Below are 27,929 nucleotides of genomic sequence, written 5' to 3'. Positions count from 1 at the left end.
AAATCCAGTGATGATTAGAAATGTTAAAAAGTTTAGCTGAGTGCTTATTTGAACCCCACCACAAAGGAAGCCTCAATGGCCGGAAGCATTTCAGTGCTTTGATATCGTGATTAATTTCAAAGCTGCGGATTGGTTGATTGATCGATTGATTGATCAATTGATTGATCGATTGATTGATTGGCGCCGTTGTGCGTTACACGTCCACCTATTCGGGCTACCAGCCTGGGAAGTGCACTATGTAAAAAGAACGTGAATAGACGTGACAAGCATTTTCCCTAAGACTTCTACCTGGGCCAATATGAAGAGCTAGGCGCTGTTGCAGTATGAAGTAACACGCATTAAACAGAAAATAGCAAACTTCATAAAATATGTGTGAATGACCACAGTGCCCTGTAATGGCTCTGCATTGTTCTCGGGGTCTACAGTGAATTGCTGTACCGTTATTCGAATACACCGAAATTCAGCATGTAATGGTGGTTCTGCAGCTACATATTATTGCAGTGCGCTCGCGGTGATTAACAACATTTTGGGGCTGGGTGGGGCACTAGCTATTTTTTAAAATTATTAATTTATTTTGATGGCAGTGAAATTAATGACAGAGCTTCTCGGGCAGGGAGGCAGCGCGTCTCGGCAGATGTTGATAAGGCGCAGGCGGGCAGCGAACAGATCCGCGTCCTGCCGCTAGAGTCGTGCTGCTCCCGGATCCCGGATCCGCTCAGGTGGCGTGTGCGTGTCGCCCCGAGCGCCTCGTCCCGGAAATGTAGAAGTGCATCGGTATCGCAGGGACCGAGAGAACCGCCAAGGTGAGTCCCATCCGACTGTTATGCGTGTGAAATTAAACAGCGATGGGGAATTATTAACATGGCGTCTGCAGGCTGCTGATTGCGCTCTTATTTACCTGCGATTGCGGTAGGGATCTCTGAATCCGCTCGCCGTGGAAATACCCCGGTAGAGACCCACATACCGAGACATTGTCCTGCCGCCGGTGGGCATTACCCCGTAAACACGGTGCAGATGTTTAGTCAGTCTGGCAGGGGAGACAGACGGCGAGGTGACACGGGAGCCGGAGGGGATCAGCGGTCATTCCCCAACACTTAATCCGCGGCTCCGATGGGGCTGAACGGAGCCGGATGGGGCCGAAATGAGGCTAAAATGAAAATGTAACCTGCAGAAATGCCCAGTACAATAAATATGAACAATGAATATGCGTTGAATATATACAGTTGCCTTTCGTTAATGCTATATATAGTTCATATAATAACAATATAGTCATCTTGAATCCCATTCATATTATCATTAACAATAGGTGTACTCCATGATGTTTTCTGTCACCTGGACCACACCATGTGAGGATGTCAATCAAATTCACATTTATAACGTACAAATGCACTGAATTACAAGGTAGCAGTAAACAAAAAAGGGGGGATCAGCGGGAAAACCGAAGAGTGAAAATGTACGAGCATGTGTCCGCCCGCAGTGACAGCGGACAGCGCAGGTGCACGTTAATACACCACCGGGCAGCAGGCTGTAAAATAAGGTGGACACCCTGCTGCATGTGGGGCGGAGCCCGACCTGGCCGTGGCGTGCGGGTGATAAACAGAGCAGGGACGCCCAGCTGCGAAAGTGTGTGTGTGTGTGTATGTATATATATATACAGTGGTGTAAAGTACTTGAGTAAATGGACTTCGTTACTGTACTTAAGTATTTTTTTGGCTACTTTGTACTTGTACTGAGTATCAAAAATATAAGCAACTTTTACTCTCTACTCCACTACATTTGTGACTGAATATATGTACTCTTTACTCCACTACATTTGAACGGACGCTTACCGTTACTCGCTACATTGTGATTGCGTGCGACAAGTCAGGATCTTTATCTACCACGGCTAATTTCTTCAAGTATGTCTGGCTGCAGCCTGCAGGAGGGCGGGGTTGGACATCCAACCCCGCCCACATCCAGCCCATTCGTACCGCGAAAGCCACGCCCTTGTCCAACACGTCTTAAAGCGGAAGCCAAAGCGAACTCGCAGAACGGAATCGTTGTAGTACCTGTTATGTCATTAAGTTAAAAATCTTTAGTGTCCCAGTGTAATAACAGTGCTATCTATTATTTATTATTTTGTTTGTTAATGTTTCTGCTAGACACACTATTGACTGTCAATTACTGCACAAAGATTTTACTGTGGGACCCGCATGGTTGTTTGTGGTTGTTTTGCTGCTGGTTAAACGTTTCCATCAGTTAGCTGACTATCTAGCCGACTCACTACCAAAACTATGGTAACTAGGTAAAGACCTTCTTGCTGATAATATAGCTTCCATGTAGTTAACAAGACTTGACACTTAAAGACTTTGTGCGTCATCAGATATTACTGTCTGCTCAAACGACTGTTCAGCTTGCTTCCTATGGGTTACTAGTTATTAGCTAGTTAGCAAAGCCACTGTGGTAGCATCCATTAAGGCTGTGCGATATAGCAAAAATATTTTTATCATGGTCATATCAAACGATATTGATAATTATCATGGTGTAATTCAAGTCATTATTTTATTAATATGAGTGCTCCATTTTTGCTTGAAATGCCCTTAAGAATTGCCCTTAAGAATTGCCCTTAAAACACCATTAAAGTCAGCTCTGAATTTGTTTTTTTATTAGTTTTTTTTATTGTTTTACCTTTTTTTTGAACATTTGAGTTTGACTGAGACTGACTTTTTGTTCTATTTTCTTCTGCCATTTTGAAACATTGAGGTGTTCAATTTAATGTCTATATTAGGAAATAAAGCCTCATAAATAAATAGTTCCTTGTTTTCCACATTTCTTGGTATTCTTTGAGCCTACATTCAGTACGAGTAAAATACTTAAGTTCTTTTAAAATTGGATACTTTACGACTTTTACTCAAGTCTTATTGGAATTGGTGACTTATAACTTGTAATGGAGTAATTTATACAGTAAGGTATCTGTACTCTTACTCAAGTATGGTTTTCAGGTACTCTTTACACCTCTGTATATGTATATATATATATATATATATATATATATATATATATATATATATAAAGTGCTGTTATGTGTTGGAGCCGCGGTGCGTGCCGAAATGCACGAAGCTGGTGTGGGGTGCGTAACGATGCTGTAGCTCTGCTGCTGTACACGCACGCTAAAACGGCAAGGTGGCGCTGTGTTTGCTGGTGCAAGTGGCAGAACGTTCACTGCATTATGTGCAAATTCATATTTGACCTGTTCTGCATTGCAGATCTGTCATAAAAACCACAGTAAGCCTTTATGATGAGAATTATGAGCACAGGCAGGTAATCTGCACCCTGTGGGTCCTATTCATGGTTTTCCCCGTGTCTTTATGAAGCCACAGTAAATCTGGAAGGTACCCACTCTTGAACCTTACTCCGGGCAGAATCCTGTGATTCACTTCTTTTCAGGTATGTGAGCTTGACCCACATTCTGTAACAGTCCACCTACCGGGCGGGGGGGCATCTGTTCAGCATCAGTGGGGTCAGTCAGGCTTTGGGTTGCTCTGTGATCCTTCTATCACTAATGTAGTTCCTGGGTTTTACCAGTTGCTGCAGAGGAAAATTGTGCAAACAGATTTGAAGGATGCATCTTAGGTAGCAGATCACACCTGGTTACTTAGGATCCTCCAATCAGAGCAGAGCAGCTCTTTGCAGCACGGGGGATATGGACCGGGCCAAAGTGCTGTCATACAGTCACTGTCCTGCTCCTGACTCTCGGTCCACCTGAGCTGTTAACCTCCCGGCTGACATTTTCAGACCTGGTGGCACCTATGTTACCACTGCAGTTCTTTCCACTGGCACCCGAGTCAAAACGAGCCCAAAAGCCACAGTGAGGGCTTCCTGCCGGTGTCGTCTGGCAGGGGGGACCGGAGCCCCACCAAGGTCAGAGCTAAAATAGCGTTCTCGGTGGTGGGTGGAGGGGAGGCCTTGCTTTATCTGCACGAGCCACAGGGGGCATTTATCTTGGTGTGGGGGGGGGGCCTGGGAGCTGGGATGCAGAAACGCATCTGTACAGAGACGTTCCGATTCTGCAAAGTGTGACATTTCTCCGTTTCGTTAATTTGATGATTCACAACCACGGTGCTACAGTCTGGGAGTGAACCCTGTTCACTTGTATTACCTCGGAGCTGTAGCCATATTTATACCAGGAGAATGAACCAGAACACATCATTCCTCCTCCTTCAACATACCTGGCTCCCTCACTTTTACTTTGTGCTCCCTCCCTGATCCTCCTCTGGATCCCCGCTGGTGGGCAGAACCTCCTGCTCCTTCAGCCGCATGGATCAATGCAGTACAGGATGGCTGGCCGCCGTTAGCATCTGCTAACAGCATGATTCAGCACCATGGGGCAGTTCAGCTGGTTTTGCCTACATCACCCACAATGCTTAGGGTGCATCCTGCTTATGCTAAGCTGTGGCCTGATGCATAATGGGACCGCGCTGAGAGACAATAACGTGGGGGAGGTGCGCTCCTGAGCCGCTGATCCCAGGTCAGCTTGGTCATGGTACCTCTGATGTCCCTGTAGGATAAGTGAGTAGAGACGCCATGTCCCGCGTGGTGAAGAAGAGGCAGGCCGACCCCAGGGTGGTCCAGCACATCTGGGCTGCCATCGAGGTCATACGCAACCAGAAGCAGATCGCCAACATGGATCGGATATCTAAGTAAGTCCAACTTCTGGGGTCCCTGAAGACAGAGATGCAGAGTACCTTGGGGGGGCAGGACCTGAGAACATCTCGGGGGCTAATAACACCAGCGATAATGGCCCATTTCCTGGTAGGGTCACTGAAACACACATGTAGGAGCATCCTTTAAAAGAACATTACCTACATACACCACTAGAGGTACACCCACACGCTGTGCACCCCTGCAGGTACCTGAGCCGCGTGTTCGGGGTGCACCCCAAGGAAACGGCACGGCAGCTGGGTCTGGCAGTGAAAGACGGCCTGGTGGTGGAGACCCTCACCGTGGGCTGCAAGGGCTCCAAGGCTGGCATCGAGCAGGAGGGCTACTGGCTGCCTGCTGAGGACACGGTACGAGCTGCTGAGGATGCGGTACAAGCCGGCAGGATGCGTTACATGTAGGGATGGGGTATGAGGTGTGAACAGGGTACGAGTCAGCAGCAGGGGTGAAAGTAAGCCGGTACGCTCCGGTACGACGTACCGTTATAAGATTTACAGCCGGTACGTAGTACTGGTAAGAGTAGAGGGTCTATGCGGTCTAAAAAAACACATTTACAATGAGTAACGTCCGCTGTTTAAGTTGAAAACACATCTACCCACAAAATGTAATTTGAGACATGCATTCGATGAGAATAGCGTTTAGGCTACTCGAAATAGCTATTAGTCTGTGGTGCACTTGCACGCGTCTGCTGCAGACAGGTCTTTTATTTGCGCTCTGTCGGATTTTGGCAGTGCGTTTGGTGTGAAGAATCCCCTCGATAAAAATGTGTTCCTCTTTTGTGGTGATTTGTGTTTATTCCGACATCACAGAGCGCTGCACAGGTGTTTTCTGTCAGACAAACTATTGTCATGACTTAAATGTTTCCTATGCGCATATTAGGCTACTTTGAAGGGGTGCGCTGCAGGGACGCTCGAATTCATTATACGAGGATTTCACACTACAAATTTTATTACAGTAGGGCCTGGGTTTAAAAAGAAGGCTAAAAGGTACCAATTGTTTTTTAAAAGGTTGACAAAGCCAGCACCATGATCAATAGCTTTTAATAATTTCTGCAAATGTCTACTTTGCTCTTTCTGTCGGTGCATTTTTGGAACTCCCCAGTCGTCACCTCTCTAAAGTCTCGAGCTTGCGCTGCATCTTCCGCAGTTATTCAGCCAATAAAGTCTTTGTCTTTTATAAAAAATGTGTAAATTATATAATTGTTTAATTGGCATCTTTATTTCAAACGACCTGACCGACCGCGACCCGAATATTATTAAAAATATATATATTTTTAGTGATTGGATCAATTTTTGCATCACTGGCGCGCTGAGACGTTGGATTTTCTAACCAGATCCCGGATCGTGGGCTCTTAGTGGTTGTTGCAGCTCGGACAAATAATAAATGACTCTTCAAACTCAAAACATTCTTGTGATTGGTTCGTTATCACATGTTTCACTCAGGAAGTGAGTGAAAACGTTTAAAAGCTTTGCAAGGAAGAAAAGCCAAAATGCAGAAAACAATTCTTCAAATGTTTAAAAGAAAAGACAGAGATGATGAAAACGCAAATGCTAAAGTCAGAAAAACATGTATGGAAAAACATACATACATTTTCCATACATGTATTCTTACATGTATGGAAAAACATGTAAGAGAGATATAAAACGATAAAGTGATTAAAAATTGTAGTACCGGCAAGAAATGAAAACTACTTTCACCCCTGGTCAGCAGGGATGTGGTACAAGATGCTAAGGACATGGTGGGAGCTGGTGGGATGCGGTAGGAGCCGACCAAGTGGGTTTGAAATGACAGTAGAGCGGTGAGGATTTTTTCTGGACGTCTGTCCTTGTTCTTCCTAGGGTATAGACCCTGTCACCAGGGGGTTGGGTGTGGCTTGTTGGGGTCACATGATTGATCAGACCAGTGCTGTTGGAGATGCAGAAAGGAGGGATGATGCCGGGCCGGAACACGCTGAAAATGAAGGGGGGGCTAGGCATGTGCAGTTCCGACTGTGGGGTATCGGGGCTCCTCATATGAGAGTCCCCGCCCCTGTTGTCCTGCAGGACTGGGAGCCAGAGAGCCATGACGGCTACTGCTTTGAGTGCCACCTGCCGGGGGACGTGCTGGAGTGTGAGAGCTGCTACCGCGTCATCCACCTGCGCTGCCTGGCTGAGGACAGCCGGCCCCGGGACGGGGCGCCGCACTGGCAGTGCGCGGCGTGCAAGGTGGGGCTCCTCTGTCCGTCTGCCTGCCTGTCTGTCTCTCTCTACAGCTAACTGCAGACGTTTTCTGTGTACGTCCGGCAAAGTCTCAGAAGTCTGAAAGGGTTCCCCTTCCCTCCAGGGATGTTGTTCACGTTACAGTGCGGCTCCATTCATTTTGCCTCATGTGCAGAAATAATAAGCAAGCATGTGATATTAGCAATTAGCTGAGTGTTTGTGTCCCAGGATGAAAAACAGGCTCTATTTCGGGGTCTGTGTGTTTTTCCTTTTCCCGACTATTGCGTTTTCTGCCTCCATGCCATGCCCTCTATAGATCGGTTTGTCCTGGCTGTACCTTTTCTTTCCCTGCTGCCTGTGTCCTTTCCATCTGAATGTGATTTTCACCCGAAATGGATTTGAGCTCCTTTGCCCTGGAGATTTCTTAGCCAATCGCATCCCTGCTTTTTGAGACGTGTAGGTAGTGCTAAAGCCAATACACAGAGAGCATTACTATTCAACTGTCTGTCATTATAATGACTGTTACATGGGTCTGCCTGGTAACAGGCTGGCCTGTCACTTCCTGTAATAAATGTCTCCGCTGCTGGCACATAACAATCTAGAAGCTGTGCTTTATCCTCTGCGAGAGCCAGTGTTCAAAAACCTTCTTTGACTTAATTGTCTTGGGGGTGGGGGGTGTCTTGGGCTATCAGTCACACTAAATGTTAACTCTGTCCTTCCGGTAGGGGAGCAAAAAGAAGAACGTGAGCAAACAGGATTTGAGCAGGTACCTGCGGTTCATCGTGCAGCAGATGAAGGAGCGGGTACGCAGACATCCTTAGCATGTGGCTAACCCTGCGGCTAACCCAAGTGGGTAACACTACGGCTGACCCCCTGGGTAACACTATAGCTAACCCTGGGGCTAACTCCAAGGGTAGCACTACAGCTAATACTAAGGCTAACCCTGTGGATAGCAGGACTAACTCTGCAGATAACGCTGCGGTTAAATCTGTGACTAGCCCTGGGGGTAATGCTACAGTTAGCATTGAAGGTAACTGCATGGGTAACACTATGGCTAACCCTGGGGCTAACCCCATGGGTAACACTATGGCTAATGCTAAGGCTAACCATGCAGGTGACACTATGGTTAACTCTGTGACTAATCCTGGGGGTAGAGGTCAACCGATATGGGTTTTTCAATAGCCGATGATGATATTTAGGAGTCAGGGTCAGCCGATGGCTGATATATGCTGGCGATATTTTTTGGCCGAAAATTAGACGTTTTTCCCTCTATTTGCATGATAAAATATCACACTAATAATAACAAACGATACACAAAATTTCTCAACTTAGCATTTATCGAATACTGATTGTGTAAATTTAAATATAAACTTAAATAACAAAAACACAATACAACTTATAAACAACTTAAACTTATAAACAATAAAGATAGCAGCATCAGAATCTCTTTAGCAGCAAACTCATTCTTCAGCTCCCAAGCTCACCAGCCTGCAGCAGATATTGCACCTGGCTTTTCCTGGTGTTGGCTTGGTGAAATGCTGCCATACAAGATTAGATTTTTGTTCAGCCATCAGACAGCAACTACTAAAACAGAAGAAAAAATGCAAGGTTAGCATTTTTATTATAGTACCTTCATCTTCAATTCATTCTACAATTCCAGTATTTCATGCACATTAAAACAATTACATTCTAAAACATTTTGAAGAAAAAAAAAACACTATTAACTAAGTGCATCATGGTATGATGAGTAGTGTACAAGGTTCAAAACCTTTCACTAACATGTTTATGTTGTTAGCAGACAGATAGCTTACAAGCCAAATTCACAATCAGAATCTAGCGATCCCGGAAAATAAAATAAAATAACTTTGTCGTATTGCACAGCCTTGTATGCAAGGACAACATAAGCCCCTAGTGATTGTGACGCTGTTGACATATAAGCCCGTATAAAGGATAGACATGTTTAATGAGGAAACTAACTCCGCAAAGTCGTGCACTTTTTATCTAGACGTCTGACAAATTGTTCGAATCTCCGGTCTCAAATGCAAAAAAGTTGCACAGAAGGGCCATTGTCAGCATCAGCTCAAGTAAATGGTAACCACGCTTTCGAACAAACACTTTTCTACGCCATGCATTGTTCTTAGCAGCTCTGTGTCTCCGAGGACAGCGCTGTCTGTGATCGGGGCAGAGTAACGCAACTCTCACACACGCTGCAGTGTTTGAGAGCTGCCTGCTCCGCCCCACACACACACAGAGTGAAACTCTCCGACACAAGAAAAAAACATAACTGATAACATTGGGCTGATATGGTAATAATTAAAATGTTAACAATTAAAATGATTTTTAATGATTAAAAAACATCTGTGAGCCCACCAATAAGCACACAAAACTAACTCATTATCATTACCCCAGTTCCCGATAGCGTAATTCGCATTTTCTTTTAAAGCAACATTTCATAGCAAACTAGTTAAATAAACAGGTCATTGAAAGATCAGAATTTAAGCCTTACCGTTTTCTCCCAAGACTCTTCCAAAACTTCTGGCTGGGGTCCTGCACAAGGGAGCATGGGTCACGTGTTTCACAGCAACAATAACACTGGGTTGCCCGCAGACGTGCCTGTCTGAAAATCGGCGTAGTGCACTTGGATATCAGCCAATGCCGATACATTAAAAAATGCTAAATATCGGCCCGATATATCGTTCGACCTCTACCTGGGGGTAACGTTATGGCTAGTATTGAAGGTAACCCCATGAGTAACATTATGGCCATTGCTAAGGCTGATCCTGTGGGTAACATGGCTAACCCTGTGGGTAATGCTACGGCTAACCCTGAAACTAACCCCATGAGTTGTACTACAACTAACTCCGTGGAAAACCTGGTGGGTAATGCTATGGCAAGCACTGAGGCTAACCCCTTGGGTGGAATCCATGGCTAGCAATGCGGCTAATCCTGTGGGTAACACTAACTTTGCATCTAATGCTATAGCAAAGAACATTCCGGGTCCCATTACATAAGCAACATCCCTTCGCACTTTGAATAAACATGGCAGGCATTCCAGTGAATCTGCTTTTACCATGAAGCACTTTGGGATCTGAGTAATGAAAAATGCCATAGAAATCGAATATACAGAATGTACAGTGAGTTCCTGTTTCATATGAGTATCAAGAAGTAGCTTTGAGACACCCCCCTGTGTGGTGTTATTGTTATGGTTATTGTAGTTAAAGCCCCCACACATACACATCTGGGGCCCTCCTCACCACATGCCCTCTCAGAAAGTGAAACAGGGGCACCTTTGACCCCAGGGGTCATTTGCTCCGCAGGCTTTGGACCTGAGCAAGAAGGGCAAGGACACCACACACCCCATGTACCGGAGGCTGATCCACACTCCACTGGAGGTCTGCAAAATACAGGAGGTGTGTGGCCATCGAACCCGGGGCTGTGCTGCCACACCCTGCTCCTTCAAAGTGGTGCTTGGCACAAAGAAAACCTTGAGGGGCTTCAAGGGGCGTGGAAAACCTTACCCTCCAGTGAACATCAGTATGTTTTAGTGTATCACTGTGAGGCGCCCCCTGGTGGCACTCTCCAGGAGCCCTGCAGCTGATCTGACTGGGTCTCTCGTTCTTGCAGTACGTTGCCGAGGGGAAGTACAGGAGCTTTGAGGAGTTCAAGGCTGACGTTCAGCTGGTGGTGCACAACACGGCCATCCTGTATGGAGGTGGGGCCCCCTGCTGGTGACATTGTAGTATAGCTTAAGCGGCTGATGCACTTTTCTGTGTTACTAAGGCTGGGTGGTATACCAGCCATAGTCATTACCAGTGTGATTGTGCGCCACAATAAGCATCTACACTATACCGTTAACACTGCGATAAGTCAACAACCTAATTATAAAAATAAAAGCATTTTATTTTCTTCAAAGCTTCAGTCTGAATACTTGTCCTTATATAGGCTATGTAGCCAGATTATCTGCATTGTGTGAATTTTCTATTAAACACACTCTGATGCTGGATATATCCGAAGAGTTACTCCTTTTGTTTGACGCTGACAGGGGGAAGTAAAAAAAAATAAAAGAAATCCTCCAACTCTAACAATTTGAATAAATTAAAACTAAAGGGGCTTCAGTGCTGTCTATCCATCTAGGTCAGGGGTGTCAAACATACAGCCCACAGGCTGGAACCGGATTCTGCACGCAAGAGATTTTGAATATTGACAAACTGAACTGGAAAATCCCACAAAATAACTCCGCTCCTGTAGGGCATGTGTCATGCCAAAACTCTACCGGCATCTGAATTCCTCCCCCCTGTGACGTATCGCTCAGCTGTAAGGCTGATGATGCAGTTTCAAAGTACCCTGTAAGTTTCAAGTTGCCCTTTACGTTTCCGCTGCAGTAAGAGTTCACGTAAATAAAATATGATTACAAATGTTCTTTAAAAAGTTTGTTTTTATTAATTATTATTAAGAAATCATTTACATTTAGCTTGATACTACAACCAACATGTTTTATTAGATTATTAATCTCTATTTAGCACCATAGCTACATGTTTTATTTATTACTTATATAAAATACGTTCACAAATGTTTTTTTTAAATGTTTTTTTAGGGCTGTCAAAATTAATGGGTTAACGCGGATTAATCCATCATCATGATTAATCTGATTAAAAATTTTAACGCAATTAACCCATCTGCAGCGCAAAATGACTCAAAGTCCCTGAAATGTCTCTGTCAACCCATTTCGGGCAGTTTTGGTGCGTTCCATTTGCCTTGGAAACTCGTATTCCGAGTCGGATTCCAAGTTTTGAAGCCGGAAGTGACAACATGCGCGCTCCCGTTTCTTGGAGCAGCACAGAGGATCCCAACTCCCTGAGTTAAGAATCTGAGATGGCTGCGCCTTTTATCAACAGAAGGGAAAGTTGTAGTTTTATACTGTTTAAGCACTACTTCTCATTTGTGGCTCATTAAATCGGTCGCACACACTATGCCGTCCAACTTATCTGTGGACGTGTTGCCATGGAGTTTTATACATAAAGCACCGCGCGTAATGTGTTATCAACTGATATTGCTAACAATGGCAATTAACTGGGCTAGAATTGGATTTCATGATTAGTCGGATTATTTGTCGGATTTACGGTAGTTTGTGCTAATTGTAAGTGAACGCAGATAAAGACCATTTAAACTGAGGTACCTTAAATACGAGAAGTTGTCCGGCTAAGCAAAAAATCTTGCTTTTTGATATGGGTCCATGGTCTTGCACTTCTGTGGCAGATGGAATGCATCCGACTCGTGTTCAAGATGTTCAATAAACATGTTAAGTGCATATATATTCCCTTTTTTCTTGAGTCTGTTTGCTCATGCAAAATGAATTGTAATTAATATAGATTAAAAATGAATGATATTTAATCATGATTAATCTAAATTAATTCACAGCAACCCTGTGATTAATCTGATTAAAAATTTTAATCGTTTGACAGCACTAGTTTTTTTACATAAAAAATTATTTACATTATATTTGATAGTATAACCAACATGTTGTTAGATTATCAATGTGTTTCCAGGTTGACAGTGATGTTTCCTTTACCAGCATTATTTTATTACTTCAACAAATCCACACATTTTAGCTCAAATGGCATATTATTGCACATTAGATATTGCTGGGGTGCTCATGCTCCTATCTTCTGCCCAGTGATACGATTTGTGTGTGGAGTTTGGTAGAAGGAAAAAATTCCTAGATTAAACTGCTTATTACAAAGTCTGTGGATTATGTTCAATAACCAGGTCATGATTTCTGGTAAGAGACATTGCTGTTGAATTTTTCAAATGTATTTTTCTGGCACCACCACAGAAAGAATGCCATTTACTCCCATTATATTCCAGAGAATACCGACATTCTACGCCCGATATCTCCCAAACTAGGCAACTCCCAGCAGAACAGCCTATATGCATAGATAGCACTAAAGACCCTCTAAGACTTACTCTGTCTTTTTCAGTTTTGGAGTGAACTGCCCCTTTAATGACTTTTTGCAAAATAAATGCTATTGATATTCTCCCATGTCTCCCAGTTGAAAATGATACATTCCATGTACGTAATATATTAACAAAATATTATTCACATGCTACTTCTCCCAAAATTTGGGAAAAAAAATTAATACCGTGATTTAATACAGTCACCATCTGAAAAGTGAAAAATACAATAATAATAATTTTAGGTCATATTGCCCACCCCTAAATGTGACACATACAATGTTTGTTCTGCTGTCCATCACAGTGCACAGTGAACAGGCTGAAATCGCCAGGCTGCTGTACACCGACACTTGTCACGAGGTATGTGTTCTGCCCAAAGAGGGCGCTGTGTGTTGGGTGTGATGTGAGCGATTAGTTCTTCGTGAACTGACCTCCTCCTTTGTCCTACTAGCTGAATGAGCTGCATCTCTGCCGGACCTGCTTCTACCTGTCCAATGACAGGCCACACAACTGGTTCTGCTACCCTTGTGTAGGTTGGCTCCGCCCCCTGTTAGTCCCACATCCTCTCAGCCTCACTTCCCAGCAGCCCCGCCCCCCTCTCAGCCCTCATCCTCATGCGATGCTCCCTGTGGGTCTGCTGCATCCTAACTGTTTTTTTTTTCTCTGTTCAGAATCCCAGTCACGAGCTGGTCTGGGCCCGCATGAAGGGTTTCGGGTTCTGGCCCGCCAAGATCCTGCAGCGTGAGGACAATCAGGTGGATGTGCGTTTCTTTGGACACCAGCACCAGAGGTGAGATGCAGACCAATGGAGGGTGAGTGGGCGGTGCTAGGGTGGGGGGTTTATCTGTGGGGGGCGGGGCATCGGTTATCGCTTGCCTGGGTTCTCATGAAGGAAAATTGTTACACCTGTTACAAGCTGTGATAGGCTGCTGGAGAAACACCCAAAGGGCAGGTGCTTTATACCTAGAGGCCGGCAAAAGCCCATCTGCCCATCAGATCGGATTCTGCACCCAGAATCAAAATTTGAATGACATTGTGCATCTCTGGTCTTTTCTCTGCTCCTTGAATCCAGATGTACCCTGTCATGCGTGTCTGTCAGCTGGGGGGGTCATGTTTAGGGGGAACTGGGGGCTTTTTCCTGGTTTGGGTCATGAGGGGACCTTGTGCCGATGTCTTACAAGCCTGAAAAGTAAAGTACAGCGCAGATATGCATAAAGAAAGCACCTGGTCACGTGATCTGGGGCAGTCTGAGCAGGGCACATCACCCAGTCACCCTGGGCCGTGTGAACCCATGTCAGTGATGGTGACGATGACCCCCACAGGGCGTGGATCTCCGCAGACAACATCCAGGAGATCTCAGTGAGCGTACAGCAGCTGCAGGTGAAGCGCAGCGCAGGCTGGAGGAAGGCCTGCGAGGAGCTGGAGCTGTACCAGCGCTTCCTGCAGGAGGGCCGTGTGTGGAGGGAGCGCGAGAGGGACAGGGAGAGGGAAAGGGAGAGGGAGGAAGACAAGGAGGAGCGCGCCGAGGAGGAGCCTGAGGCTGGCATCTCGTCCACCAGCAGCGAGCAGGTCTGCGTCCCCAGATGGGATGTTAAAACAGGAACAAGGTCAACCATGAAGCGGCTTGACTCTGTGCTTAACATCCGGTATGATGTCACCATGTGTCTGGGAGCCCAGGGTTTCCCTGCCGCCGGCAAAGGGTCCCATCACACCACCAGCATGTTTCTCATTAAAGAAACAATGATGGGGAAACATCCAGATTTCGATGTGAGCCAGAGCAGAGAGATGCTGTCTAGCCTGCCTGCTGTAGGTGACGCTGCCAGCGCCCTCTGCTGGGCAGCTAAATGATGCCCAGAGGCTGTGATAGGTTGCTGTTTTAATTACGAGGGGTCACTTTCACAACATTAATTAGGCTGGCCTCCCCCAGTCAATCCGCATCATGTTGCAGCTGAATATAACATCTAATTAGGGAGTTGCAGTAAAAACCCACATATACAGCGGGCCATTGCAGATAACATTGCCCACCAGTTTTAGAGTATTGCAGTCTTGTCTACAGCAGGCTGTCAGCCTCTTCTGTTTCCCTCTCTGTGATGAAGGTGCATGTCGCTCAAAGTACAGAAGGAATATGTTGCCATGGCGATCGCAGTGACGGATCTGTGAATCACACAGGGTGCCTCACGGTTCTGTGTGACTCAGCCTGACTACCCCGTTCTGATCCGCAGCTCAAGGTGAACCAGGAACCCAAAGCAAAGAAACAGCGTCGCAGCCAAAACTCAGACTTGAAAGAGGAGGTGAGTGAGTGACTGTATGCCCGAGCCCCACTGCTGTTAGACTCATTACATTATAGCTTTCTGGTGTAGAATCTGGTGCTCTAAGAAATACTCCCCCTGCTGTTAGACTCATTAGACTACAGCCATCAGGTGCTCTAAAGCCATACCCCTGCCACACCCCAACCCTGTCTATCCAGCAGCTGGAGCCAGAGATGGAGGCCGTCAGCTCCAGCCAGGAGATCCCCACGTCGCCCCACCAACTGGAGAAGTTCTCGGTGTCCACGCAGACCCGGAAGGCCAGTGCGGTGTCGCCAAGGACACTGCATCGCGGCACCCAAACCGGCGCCGATAGCGACAGCAGTGGCTGCCAGAACCGCTGCCACGAGAAGTACACCAAGATCTTCAACGAAGTCAAGGAGATGATGAAGGTGGAGAACAAGCGTGAGACAGAGCGGGTAGTGCGGGAGGCACTGGAGAAGGTGAGGGCATGTGAGAGCATCTGTGCTGACCACACTCGGCGGTTGACCGCGGCGTGGCTGCAGGGTGACCGTAGCGTGACCATACGCGGCTCATGTCACTGCAGCTGCGTGCCGAGATGGAGGAGGAGAAGCGGCAGGCGGTGGCCAAGGCGGCATCTGGTGCCCAGGCTGAGATGGAGCGCCGCTGCAAGCAGGTGAAGGAGAAGTGCAAGGAGGAGCTGGTGGAGGAGGTGAAGAAGATGGTGGCCCAGCACAAGCAGCTCATCTCGCAGACCAAGAAGAAGCAGTGGGTGAGTGGGACGCCCTCTGGCTTCACTCGCATACCGCCACGCACACCTGGCTCAGTGCCAACAGCGTGCCGGGTTCTGCTCCTACTCCCATCGGGCTGCCTTCCTGGGATCTGAATCTGCAATCTTCTGGCATTGGTGCCAAGATCAGTAAAATCTCACGATGCTTACATTGCGTCCATGGTAACATAAGAACATAAGAAATTTACAAACGAGAGGAGGCCATTTGGCCCATCAAGCTCGTTTGGGGAGAACTTAACTAATAGCTCAGAGTTGTTAAAATCTTATCTAGCTCTGATTTAAAGGAACCCATGGTTTTAGCTTCCGCTACACTAACAGGAAGACTATTCCATACTCTAACTACACGCTGTGTAAAGAAGTGCTTCCTCAAATTTGTTTTAAAATGTTCTCCCGCTAATTTCCACTTATGGCCACGAGTTCTAGTATTTAAACCAATATTGAAATAGCCCATTTGACTGCACAGCATCCAGACCTGTTAGAATCTTATATACCTGGATTATGTCCCCCCTTATGTCCCTTTGCATGAGGCTAAACAGATTCAGCTCAGCTAACCTCTCCTCATAAGATTCCTCTAAGACCAGGAATCATTCTTGTAGCCCTATTTTGACCCCTTTCTAAGGCAGCAATGTCCTTTTTAAGGTATGGTGACCAAACCTGCACACAATATTCTAGGTGAGGTCTTACCAAGGAATTGCATAATCTTGGCATCACCTCCCTTGACTTAAACTCCACACACCTAGAGATGTAACCCAGTATCCTATTAGCCTTTTTTATTGCTTCTCCACACTGATGAGAGTGGAACATGGAAGCATTAATAACAACAACAACAAATTTATTTTTGTATAGCGCATTATCACAACATTACATTGTCCCAAAGCGCTTTACAGCATCCCCACCCAAAGCCCCCAGTGAGTAAGCCATAGGCGACAGTGGCAAGGAAAAACTCCCCAGAAGGAAGAAACCTTGGGAGGTACCAGACTCAAAGGGGGAGCCCATCCTCCAGGGGCCAGCAGGGAGAGTCAAATGCAGTTAAATCTGAAACACAAACGGGGAGCAGGGGGGAGATGACAAGCCGGTGCCACCACTCCCTCCAATCGCCAGGCAGCCAGAAGGCAGGGAGCGGGTCATACAAGGAAGATGACACAGGCAGAACGGCAAGCTGGATGCACGGACTTCATTGGTAGTGGCGACGTCACATGTTGCAGGGTGTGCTGGACATCTTGATAGATTGAGGGCTCCAGGCAGCACCCCCCAGGAGAAGGTGGTGGAAATAGATGCAATTAGTCAAAGTAAGGGAGACTATAGGCAGTGCTAAAAGTTAGATGAGTGCAATATGAAGTGCAATGCTCCGGCAGATATGGCTATGGCAGCATAAGTAGGAGGGAGAGGCAGGTGGGAATGCAGGCATGGGGAGTCCATGAAATGTCAGCACTCCAATCCCACAAGCAATTGTGAAGCTAGAGTGACAGCACTGTCAATTCAGTTTATCCAAAGCCAATGGCACCGATCCCCACCCAGCTCTACACCTCACACTATAGGTTTAACTGGGAGTGAGAAGCTAGCTAGAGCTAGAACTAGTGTCCCTATAAGCTAAACTAAATAGGTGTGTTTTTAGTGTGTTTAGACTTGAATATTGAAAGTGAGCCTGAAACCCGCACATCCGGTGGCAGACCGTTCCATAGCTGAGGAGCTCTATAGGAGAAAGCTCTGCAGCCTGCCGTAGATCTTTCTACCCTAGGTACTAACAGATATCCCGCACCTTGAGATCGAAGCAAGCGCGGGGGGTTGTATGAGGTCAGCAGATTATTAAGGTAGTCTGGTGCAAGGCCATTCAGTGCTTTATAGGTTAACAGCAGTATTTTATAGTCAATCCGAGACTTAACTGGTAACCAATGAAGGGAGGATAAGACTGGTGTGATGTGATCAAATTATTTTGTGTTTGTGAGAACTCTGGCTGCCACATTTTGTACCAGCTGAAGTTTATTTAAGGAACCAGACGGGCAACCAGAAAGGAGGGCATTACAGTAGTCTAGTCTGGTAGTTACGAAGGCATGTATTAATTTTTCTGCATCACAAAGTGAGAGCATCTTACGAAGCTTGGCTATGTTTCGTAGATGATAAAACGCACTTCTAGTAATACTTCTTATGTGAGCATCAAAACATAGATCTGAATCTACTAGAAGACCAAGATTTCTAACCACTGTGTTAGGTTGTGTAGGAAGGCCACTAATGCTGAGGTGGTGAAACTTATTTCTTGCAGCCTTGGGACCAATCACCAGTACTTCTGTTTTTTCTGTGTTTAACATTAGAAATTTTTTTGCCATCCAGCACCGAATATCTAACAGACAATCTTCTAACCGAGATAAGAGTGATGTATCATCAGGGTTAACAGATATATATATAACTGTGTATCATCTGCATAACAATGAAACCCAACACCATGTTTTCTAATAATGTTACCAAGCAGCAGCATGTATAGGGTAAACAGTAGTGGGCCCAGTACTGATCCCTGTGGGACACCGTATGTGACTTTGGTGGCCTTGGATGATTCGTTGTTCACATGTGCATACTGATAGCGATCAGTTAAATATGAGCGGAACCAAGAGAGTGCTGTCCCTGTAATGCCAACTACACCTTCTAACCGGTCCAAGAGGATATTATGGTCCACAGTATCAAATGCTGCAGTTAAATCTAGTAATACCAACAGCGATATCAAGCCACGGTCAGAAGCCATAAGTAAATCATTCATTACTTTGACTAGAGCAGTTTCTGTGCTATGGTTTGGTCTAAAGCCAGACTGATATAATTCATTAGTATTATTTTTTTGTAGGAAAGAAGACAACTGACGAAATACAACCTTTTCCATGATCTTTGAAATGAAAGGAAGATTTGAGATTGGTCTATAGTTTCCTAAAACACTAGGTTCAAGATTTGGTTTCTTTAGAACGGGTCTAATAACAGCCAATTTAAAAGGTTTAGGAACATATCCAAGCTTAAGAGAAGAGTTTAGCAGGGTATTGCTAATCTGTGGTGCGATTTCCTTGAAAAATTTTGTAGGAATTGGATCTATGAGGCTTGTAGAGGATTTACAGGAGGAAATTAAGCTCAGGAGTTCTGGGTGTTTTATAGGAATGAAAGATTCAAAAGTCTCATTATTGATAGGCATAAGACTAGCAGGAGTCTGGCAGTCATAGGTAGCTAAGGATGTGCACTGGATGGTCTGTCTAATCTTAGTTATTTTACCATTAAAGAATGTAATAAAGTCATTACTCTTAAGAGATTGTGGGACTTGCGAGTTTAATGGAGAATTCTGTGTTAAACTAGCCACGGATTCAAATAGGAATTTTGGATTGTTTTTGTTCCCGTCTATTAATCTGGAGAGATACAGTACACAGACCTAGCAGTCACTAGTGCTTGTCTGTATTTAGACAGGCTCTCTTTCCATGCAGATTTGAAAACTTCTAGTTTAGTTGAGCGCCATTTGCGCTCTAGCTTGCGTGATGCCTGTTTGAGTTCACGTGTATGATCAGAGTACCAGGGGGCAGGTTTCTTATATCTATGCTTTATCTTCTTAAGTGGAGCTACAAGATCTAGTGTGCTACGAAGGGATTTATCCATGTTTGCAGTCGCCTGTTCAAGTTCATTTATACACGATGCTTCAGATGTAAGGCTGAAGGACTGTGGAAGTTGTTTCATAAATGTTGTTGTAGTTAGTGAGGCAATGGAACGTCTGATTCTGTACTTTGGAGCTGTGGTCAACGGGAGGCTATACTGGATTTCAAACGTTAACAAGTAATGATCAGAGAGCAGGGGACTCTGAGGCATAATAGATACATGTTCCACCGAGATGCCATGGCTAATAATCAAATCAAGGGTATGGTTACAGGCATGAGTAGGCCCGACTACATTCTGACATACACCTAAAGAGTCAAGAATAGCTGTAAACGCTATTTTTAAAGGATCACTATCTTTCTCCATATGAATGTTAAAATCACCCACAATAACAGCTTTGTCAGTACTGACCACCAGGTTAGTTAAAAAATCAGCAAACTCCTTAAGAAAATTACTGTACGGCCCAGGTGGTCTATAAACAATAATTATACACACAGAGGTCTTTCTCATATAATCAGCTACCTTTATTTCAGTGGAACCCATAAAATATCTATATTTTATATTTCTGCTCCTTGCATGGACATTACTTACATTTATCTATGTTATATTTCATCTGCCAGGTATCAGCCCAGTCGCTAATTAAATCAAGATCACGTTGTACCCTGCGGTACCCCACTATGAGCGCAGGCCCACTGTGACATTGTGCCTCTATTAACTACTTGCTGCTTCCTATCTGTTAACCAGTTTTCAAGTTTTTGATCCTCACTGCTAATGATGCGTGTTCTATACCCACCAGTGTTACAACTGCGAGGAGGAGGCCATGTACCACTGCTGCTGGAACACCTCCTACTGCTCCATCAAGTGCCAGCAGGAGCACTGGCACGCGGACCACAAGCGGACCTGCCGGCGGAAGCGGTGAGGGGCCACCCCCCCAACGGGCCCGGCTGGGCCTCAGCCACACCCCCACCCCCCCCACAGGTCAGACCAGCCCTCAGCCACACCCCCACGAACGGCCATTAAACACTTACTCCCCACTCTACAGGAAGAAAAATCACCATTTTGCACAGCTGAGGACTTCCCCAGTCACCCTTTTTATTTCCTGATTGTTTAACATGTATGTATGATGTTTTTACCATGGTAAGTCTGTTAAGATCAGTGTTTTGTTTAACTATATTACCTAATGTGCTGTCTGTCTGTAGCTGTAGGTGAACTTTATCACGTTTTCCTGTCTGGATTTAAAAAAATGGACACAGACGGACTTGAGGATCCCGATATCGTAACACTACACAAAATGTTTTGTTAAAAATTTTAACCTTTGTTGGGATGCTGCTGACTGAGGACCCCCAACCCCCCCAAAGAAGACTGTGACTATGTACAACCACATTTGGCACACGTTTCTGTGCCCCCCGCCCCCCATTCCCCGGAAGCTTCTGGAAATGCCAAACGCTGCCGTGGATGTGCCTGCAGGGTGGCAGGTGGGCAGGCTGGCCAGTGATGTGTGACTGCGGGGGCTTACAGGGCTGCTGCCCAGGGGGGTGGGGGGGGCAATGTCAGAAACCAGGCAGCTAATCGCTGCTGAGAATGTCACCGGAATAGAGAGCAGTGTCTGTTTCATTATATTTGGGTACATTGTACACGCTACATGCTTGTTTCCTCTGATCGCCAGCTGTGGGGTTTTTAAAAGCACATCTCTCACGCTGGATCATGAGCGTCCCGCCACGGCCGCTGGGCATGTAGAAGGGAGGGGGGGAGGACCCCCCTGGGCCTTCACAGACCATACAGCCTCTCCAATGAAGACAGACGGAACCAGAAACGGCTGCAGCTCAGACCTGCCCTGCCCCGCCCCTCCCAGGCCTCGCAGTACATGTCAGATGGAGGTGTGTGTGTGTGTGTGTGTGTGTGTTCCCCGCCCTGACATTTATAATATGCACCTCCCAAGATCATTTTAGACATTTATTTTTGGTTCCTTGAGTAGCTTCTGTGATTAGTAGACGCCTCCCTAGTCAGACGATGGTGTTGGGTAGCTGCGTGTGGACCCGGAACCATCCCCCCCGGAGCCATGACGCCCCCTGCTGTTCGCATACAGTGCTTCTGCTGGATTTGCGGTATGTGATGGTAGCTGTGTGTGCTGACATGCATCAATAAACGCGCCTCATGACCACGGAGTGTTGAGCACCCCCTGTCCGTTCGTGTGGCATCCTGCTTTTTTTAATTATCGCTGCTGTTACTTTTTTGCTCGGGGGGGTGAGATGCCATTTTTGTCATGTAGAAAGGTTTGAATCTGGCACGAAGACTTTATTAAAGAGCATTTGGGGAAAATGTACTTAGTTAAAACTTCAGCAGGTGGAAAAACAAATAAGCATCAGGGATGGCCAACAGGTTAAGCAGTTAATCTCCAGGTTGAAGCTTGAGGCAACTATAAGGGCACCCTGCTACACTGCAATGGGTATCCTGCTACATGACAAAGGGTACACTGCAAGGGAGACCCTGATACACTGCAAGGGGCACCCTGCCGCACTGCAAGGGAGACCCTGCTACACAGCAAAGGGAGACCCTGATACATGGAAAAGGGAGACACTGCTACACGGCGAAGGGCATCTTGCTACAGTGCAAAGGGAGACCATGCTACACGGCAAAGGGAATCCTGCTACATGAAAAAGGAGATCCTGATACACTGCAAGGGAGACCCTGCTACACAGCAAAGGGAGGCCCTGCTACATGACAAAGGAGATCCTGATACACTGCAAGGGAGACCCTGATATATGGAAAAGGGAGACACTGCTACATGACAAAGGGCATCCTGCTACACTGCATAGGGGACCCTGCTACTGTACATGGCAACGGAAATCCTGCTACATGACAAAGGAGATCTTGATACACTGCAAGGGAGACCCTGCTACACAGCAAAGGGAGGCCCTGCTACATGACAAAGGAGATCCTGATATATGGCAAAAGGCATCTTGCTACACCGCAAAGGGGACCCTGCAAGGAGGACCCTGCCACACTGCAAGGGAGACCCTGCTATACAGCAAGAAGGACCCTTCTACATGGCAAGGGGGACCCTGTTACACTGCAAACGAATACCTGCATCGATGGAGGCTTTTTTAAATAGAAACTGACTGTAAATTAAACCATAAAAAAATGTAAGACCTTTTTTATGCTGGAGCCTCGATACTTCAGGAAAATTGGGTTTTACTTACGCCCTTTCGTTCATTGTAAACTTTTGTTACTATACAGGAATGCTGCCTCCACAGCCTGCATGGACCACTTGATCTTTGGTTGGTTTGCAGTACAGTGGCCCCCTATTAAAATGAGAATCACACACGTTGACCACTGATTATTATTATTATTATTATTTTTTTAATTTTTTATTTACAGAGTACTGTTCTGTCATTTGTGTCAGAGCTCCTCCAGACACTGGGGGGCAGCACACGCAGCCCATTTGTCTTCCTGACAAATGGGCTGCTAATGTCCTGCTCCCCATTCCTCACCTGTGCCGACCCTCCATTCTTATGGGTCAGTCCTTGTTGGTTGTTCCGTTTTTGAGAAAAACAATTCTATACATTCCATCATTGTTTGTGGTACATGCCCCCCCCCCCACTTGTTCTGCCTATCCATGCACTTTATGTGTAAATGTAGCACCGCAGTCCAGGGAACTTTACTTCCTGTCACTGTGTGCAGTGTAATGAATATGGTTGGTGTGACAATAAAGCGCCACTTGCCTTGACATGAACATTTCAAGTTTTTATCCATTATTTCTCTCTAAGAAATGTATGCTTAGTGTTTGAGTAGAAATATACTCATATTCACCTTTGGACAGGTATTTAGGCTCTAATGTTTCATGGTGTCTGTATGTGATGTCATAGCTTTGACCTGGAGGGGACGGAGGAAAATTGTGTTGTGGTGAACTGGTAAACATTGACAAACTGGGTGTCTCACTGGGATTGATCGATTCCAAGGATGTTCAATGTGATTCGGGTACAGTAGAACATGAGTGGAGTTACTACATGACAGAGAATGTCTTAAAAGTGCTTAAATGTTATAAGTTTTCCTTCAGAACAGAAATGCAAAAGATAACGGAATGGCACCCTGCACAGGTCACTGAAATGTGGTCAGATCTGAGAAAGATGTGATATTTCTCCTTTGGAACATGACAACATGACTAACAGATAGCGAGAGTAACTGGTGGTAAGCCAGCAGTGTCAGTGTAAAGGCAGTGCACATTGACACAGATTATGCAGCTTGCTAGACCGGGGCACTAAATTTAATTATTTAGAAGGGCTGAGAGAAGGTGAGAGCTCCCCTAGTGGTTATAGGATTGCATGTTCCCTAGCGCAGATGTAATGGGCAGTGCCCTTGCTGCTTGTAGACCACAGTTGGGGACACAGCTCTCCTAACACCTTTCTGTCTATATTACCCATCATCCTTTAAAATCACGTTCGGAGGGAGCAAGGGCGTAGGTTTGGTTTCAGCATTGGTAGGGACCAAATCAGTCCCATGCCCCCTAACCACATCCGCACTGTCAGAGATATATGAAAGTGTTTGTGTATAATTGAGGTTTATATTGTGGGAACCTGAAAATATTCCAACAAGCTAAAAAGTAACAACAACAACACAGCAAAATAAATATGTTTTTAAAAATAAACAATAAAAAAATTACAGTGAAAGAATTAAAGAAAATAGGCTATAATGCAATCATCAAAAAACAGACCTCACACGAACACTCACCCTCACACGATCCTGCATATTGGCGTAGGTCTCACTAATTAGTTTCCTTCCCTCATGGCCTCCATAAGCCTTAAAAACAACAATAGTGAGCCGTTGATACTGACAAGGAAGAAAAGCAAACTCTCCTGGGAGGCACCCTTAATTTCACAGAACAAATTTCAGGAAACTTTTTACCTTTAATTTTACTCTGATGTTAATGTGAATAGGTATGGAGATGGAAAAAAATATTGTTAGGAAACGGGGCATAACTTTGGGTTGAGCATTGGGGGGGTTGAGGTATCCACCCATTTAAGGGGGTCCAAGGGGTTGTATTGGCGGGTTTTGATTACTGAGGGGGAGACCCCCCCCCTTCCCCCCCATAATTTACACCCAAGGCAGGAACAATTCAGTATTCCTAGAATATTGGTAAGGACTTGTCCCAACCATCCATACCCAAATCCCTTGATACGCATACACACATGCACACATACATTGTGTATATATAGAAATAACACGTATATTGGGTGAGACCTGCGACAGAGACATGGTCATTTATGTTTTCTCACTGATTCATGACCTTTTTTATCGTTCTGCTCCCCAAAGGTCACCACCCCCCCCCCCCCGAAGGGAGATTCATGCACAGAAAATGGCTGCAGCATAAACTGATACACTCCTGATATATAAAGATACATTTCATAACCCTGCCGATCTGACCTGGAGGTTTGTTCATTTATTTACACTAATAGGGGGTGTATGCTGCTTCCTGGGCCCCCACACTACAGTAAATACTTTATCTGTTTTTCATTATTCCCTCCTTCGTTATGTGCAGAGAAAGGATGACAGTGGGCACAGGAGACAGGATTTTAAATGAACAAATAAAAAAAAAAAACCTGCTTTGTCAGTCAGTGTAGACTCTTAATAAAAGGTCATTTTTCAAACTGAATAATGTAAAAAATTCAACAGAGTGGCCGGTCAAATGCAGAATAATAGATCAGGGTTATGACCAAAGTCTCCGTATCCCAAGGTACTGAACATGTCTGTTAATTTATTTAAATATGAGGTATTTATGGTGGATGTAGCATAAATATCTTATGATATTCACTGTTTTTTAATGACAGTGAAAACAATTTATATTAAACTGACATATTTCAAGATGGTCCACAGGGGGCGCTAAGTACATTCTTAATCGTAAAACATATGAAAAAGAGCAGCAGATAATGGAATCCATATGTGAGTCAGTAGTGCTTCCCCTAACAAATATGAGCTATATTTGGATATTTTCAGCAATATTTTCAGAACTCCGTTTATTACATATATTACGGCCCATCAGAACCGGTGATACTTACATACCTGTAACATGGAACAGGAGTGAGTGCAGCTGTAAGATCGGCCTTTGCTGCAGTTAAAAACCACCCACAGACATACCATCCAGTCTGCAAGTATTCATCTCCAAATGGAAGAAAAATGCCTGAATTCTGTAAAAATACTTTTAACGGTTGGCAGGAAAAACCTATGTTTTATGTTCAGTTCAGGGTATTTCTATAGCACATTTCAGACAAGCAGAATTGACACAAAGTGTTGAACAAATCAGTAAAGCAACTTTAGATAGCTCCTATATTGAATTAAAAACCAAAGAATAAAAATGGGTTTTTAACCAAGCTTTAAACATGGACAGTGTTGGCGCCTGCCAAATACAAAGGGGCAAATTGCAACCGCAAACGCACGATTTCCTCTAAGCTTCAATTTACATTTTGGGATCACCAAAAGGCTTTGCTCTACTGATCTCAAAGTCCTATTCGGAACATATGGATTTAAATGCTCTAACAGATCGGAGGGAGCAAGGCCATTAAGGGATTTGTAAACAAATGTTAGTATGTTAAATTCAATCCTAAAACGCACTGGTAACCAGTGCAGTGCAGTGAGTATCCTGCTTTCGCTTTCCTTTTAGCAGCCATGCTGCCGCATTTTGGACCAATAGTAGATGAGAGATAGAGTCCTGACTGATTCCAGCATAAAGAGAACTACATGGATTTGTAAGTAAGTGAGTAAATAAACTACTAAGTATGTAAGTTGTTTATTTCAATAGCACCTTTCAAGAACAAATGTCACAAAGTGCTTCACAGGAAATAAAGACAATCCAACCTCAGCAGAAGGCCTCTGCGTACAGATAAGTTTGCAGATGCCAATTAAAGGAGCCGCACTGCTGGCTGATCTAATGTCCACAGGCAGACTGTTCCTCAGCTGAAGGGCAGCAGCTGCAAAAGTGCGGCCAGTCTTACACTTGGACCTGGGGGGGTAAGAAGCAGGTCCTGATCGGAAGGTATGAGGGTCCTGTTTGCTGCTTATTGGGTCAAAAGGTCAGGGATATAAGTTGGTTCCCGTAAGTCTTATAGTAAAGAAAAGAGCCTTCAATTTTATCATATTTATATACATAACGAACGGCTATGAAATGAACATGGCTGTCTGTGTCCAGTGTGCTGAGAGAGAAGCCATGTGATGTATTATGAAAAACATCTGATTGGGTGTCTGATTGGGAAATGAGTAAAATCTATGATATTTGCTATATAGATTCTTCAAAAGCTATGAACTCACCATGTTATGTTACTTGAAGATCAACTTCAGTTCTATGTAACACCTACAATCTACAATGCTGCCACCTTGTGGCATAGTCCAGGTATAGCCGTGTGGGACGGCTCACTTGCTGGTGACGCTACCTGAACATGCATAGCTGCACACTGCGGTCAGCAGGATACAGGGTCTACACAGATTCTGCAGCACAAGCAAACTACAGGTAAAATTTATAGCACTTATATGGGCACATACACCAGGATACTGAGGCTTCCAGGGGAGGTGAGGTCATGCAGTGTGTTTGCTGACCCTGCTTGGCACTAAACACCCTTTGGCAAATGGAGACATGTGAATGAGCCAATAACACTGCTGGCAGAACAGAGACTGTAGTGTGGCTGTGTAAACAGTAGAGGACAGCATTGCTTCCCAGAGATCTGGTACAGTATGATGTTGTTGGTTTCTTAAAATGCAGAAGTTCTTCTCCCTTCACCTGCACAAAACTGGGGCAGCAGTGGAAGTGTAAGAGATCACCAAGGTGCAGAGTGACACATCACTCCCTGAGCCAAATGCCGACAGGGAGAGCCATTAGTCACAGCAGGAAAGACTTAGCAATACCTAGACAGGAGCTTTTCTATTAATTATGAGCCATGAGGTCAGTTATTCCTGGTTCATGAGATCCCTGCACAATGAAATGCGTAACACTCACTAAAGCTGCACTGATACAATGGCTGTTATTCATACTAAATCTAAGATCAACATCACTAATAGTGATAATTTCACACAATTAACTGCGGAGCTCAGTGTCAGACATACAGGACAGCCTCCCTGCACCTGCAGAGCCTGCAGAAGCAACTTCAAGTCTGACAGAGTAGCTGCCACTTAAAAATGGACCAGCCTACAATACTCTACAGGCCTGAGACCCTGCAGGGCCCTAAGCTTGATTCACAGAGGAGCCCCAGTAAGCTCTAACGACAGATGTCGCTTGGATAGAGCAGGCAGGGCATGACACAAAAAGTACGCTGCGGAAATCGCAGTGTTTTGTTTACAGCACATTGAGGATAGTGACAAAAGTTACTGACAGAAGTTCCCGAATGTTGTCATTTCTTCCTGTAAATGACCCTTCTTCTTTGACCTTAG

At 45.2% G+C, this 27,929-nt stretch overlaps 1 protein-coding gene and 1 long non-coding RNA gene across 6 annotated transcripts; one reads left to right on the top strand and one right to left on the bottom strand.

Annotated features, from left to right (window-relative positions):
* Positions 1 to 313: 313 nt before the first annotated feature.
* LOC111838081 (zinc finger MYND domain-containing protein 11-like) lies at positions 314 to 23,250 on the top strand. 5 transcript variants are annotated; one of them, XR_011990085.1, is made up of 17 exons: positions 317 to 803; positions 4,544 to 4,679; positions 4,889 to 5,048; positions 6,741 to 6,902; positions 7,622 to 7,699; positions 10,214 to 10,306; positions 10,521 to 10,608; positions 13,153 to 13,208; positions 13,300 to 13,377; positions 13,520 to 13,638; positions 14,171 to 14,417; positions 15,071 to 15,139; positions 15,316 to 15,597; positions 15,702 to 15,887; positions 20,314 to 20,432; positions 20,560 to 20,992; positions 21,184 to 21,320. XR_011990085.1 is itself a non-coding variant. In XM_072711415.1 (16 exons), exons 2-16 carry the CDS (start codon positions 4,564 to 4,566, stop codon positions 21,464 to 21,466), a joined length of 2,133 nt encoding a protein of 710 aa, XP_072567516.1. In that variant the 5' UTR covers positions 314 to 803; positions 4,544 to 4,563; the 3' UTR covers positions 21,467 to 23,250. The 5 variants fall into 5 exon arrangements, 4 of the variants coding, with proteins under 4 accessions (XP_072567516.1, XP_072567515.1, XP_072567517.1 ...); XM_072711415.1 differs by lacking the exon at positions 20,560 to 20,992 and having other exon boundaries at positions 314 to 803; positions 15,319 to 15,597; positions 21,184 to 23,250; XM_072711414.1 differs by lacking the exon at positions 20,560 to 20,992 and having other exon boundaries at positions 314 to 803; positions 21,184 to 23,250.
* On the bottom strand, positions 8,216 to 9,609 carry LOC140588869 (uncharacterized). Its single transcript, XR_011990088.1, has 2 exons — positions 9,403 to 9,609; positions 8,216 to 8,480 (listed from the first exon to the last, which is right to left on the bottom strand). It is a non-coding gene; the product is annotated as an uncharacterized lncRNA (long non-coding RNA).
* Positions 23,251 to 27,929: the final 4,679 nt, after the last annotated feature.

The sequence above is a fragment of the Paramormyrops kingsleyae genome, chromosome 4, assembly GCF_048594095.1.
Source record: "Paramormyrops kingsleyae isolate MSU_618 chromosome 4, PKINGS_0.4, whole genome shotgun sequence".
Classification (NCBI taxonomy): domain Eukaryota; kingdom Metazoa; phylum Chordata; class Actinopteri; order Osteoglossiformes; family Mormyridae; genus Paramormyrops; species Paramormyrops kingsleyae.
Note: the sequence above shows the minus strand (reverse complement) of the source record. Positions and strands in the feature narration are given on the sequence as shown.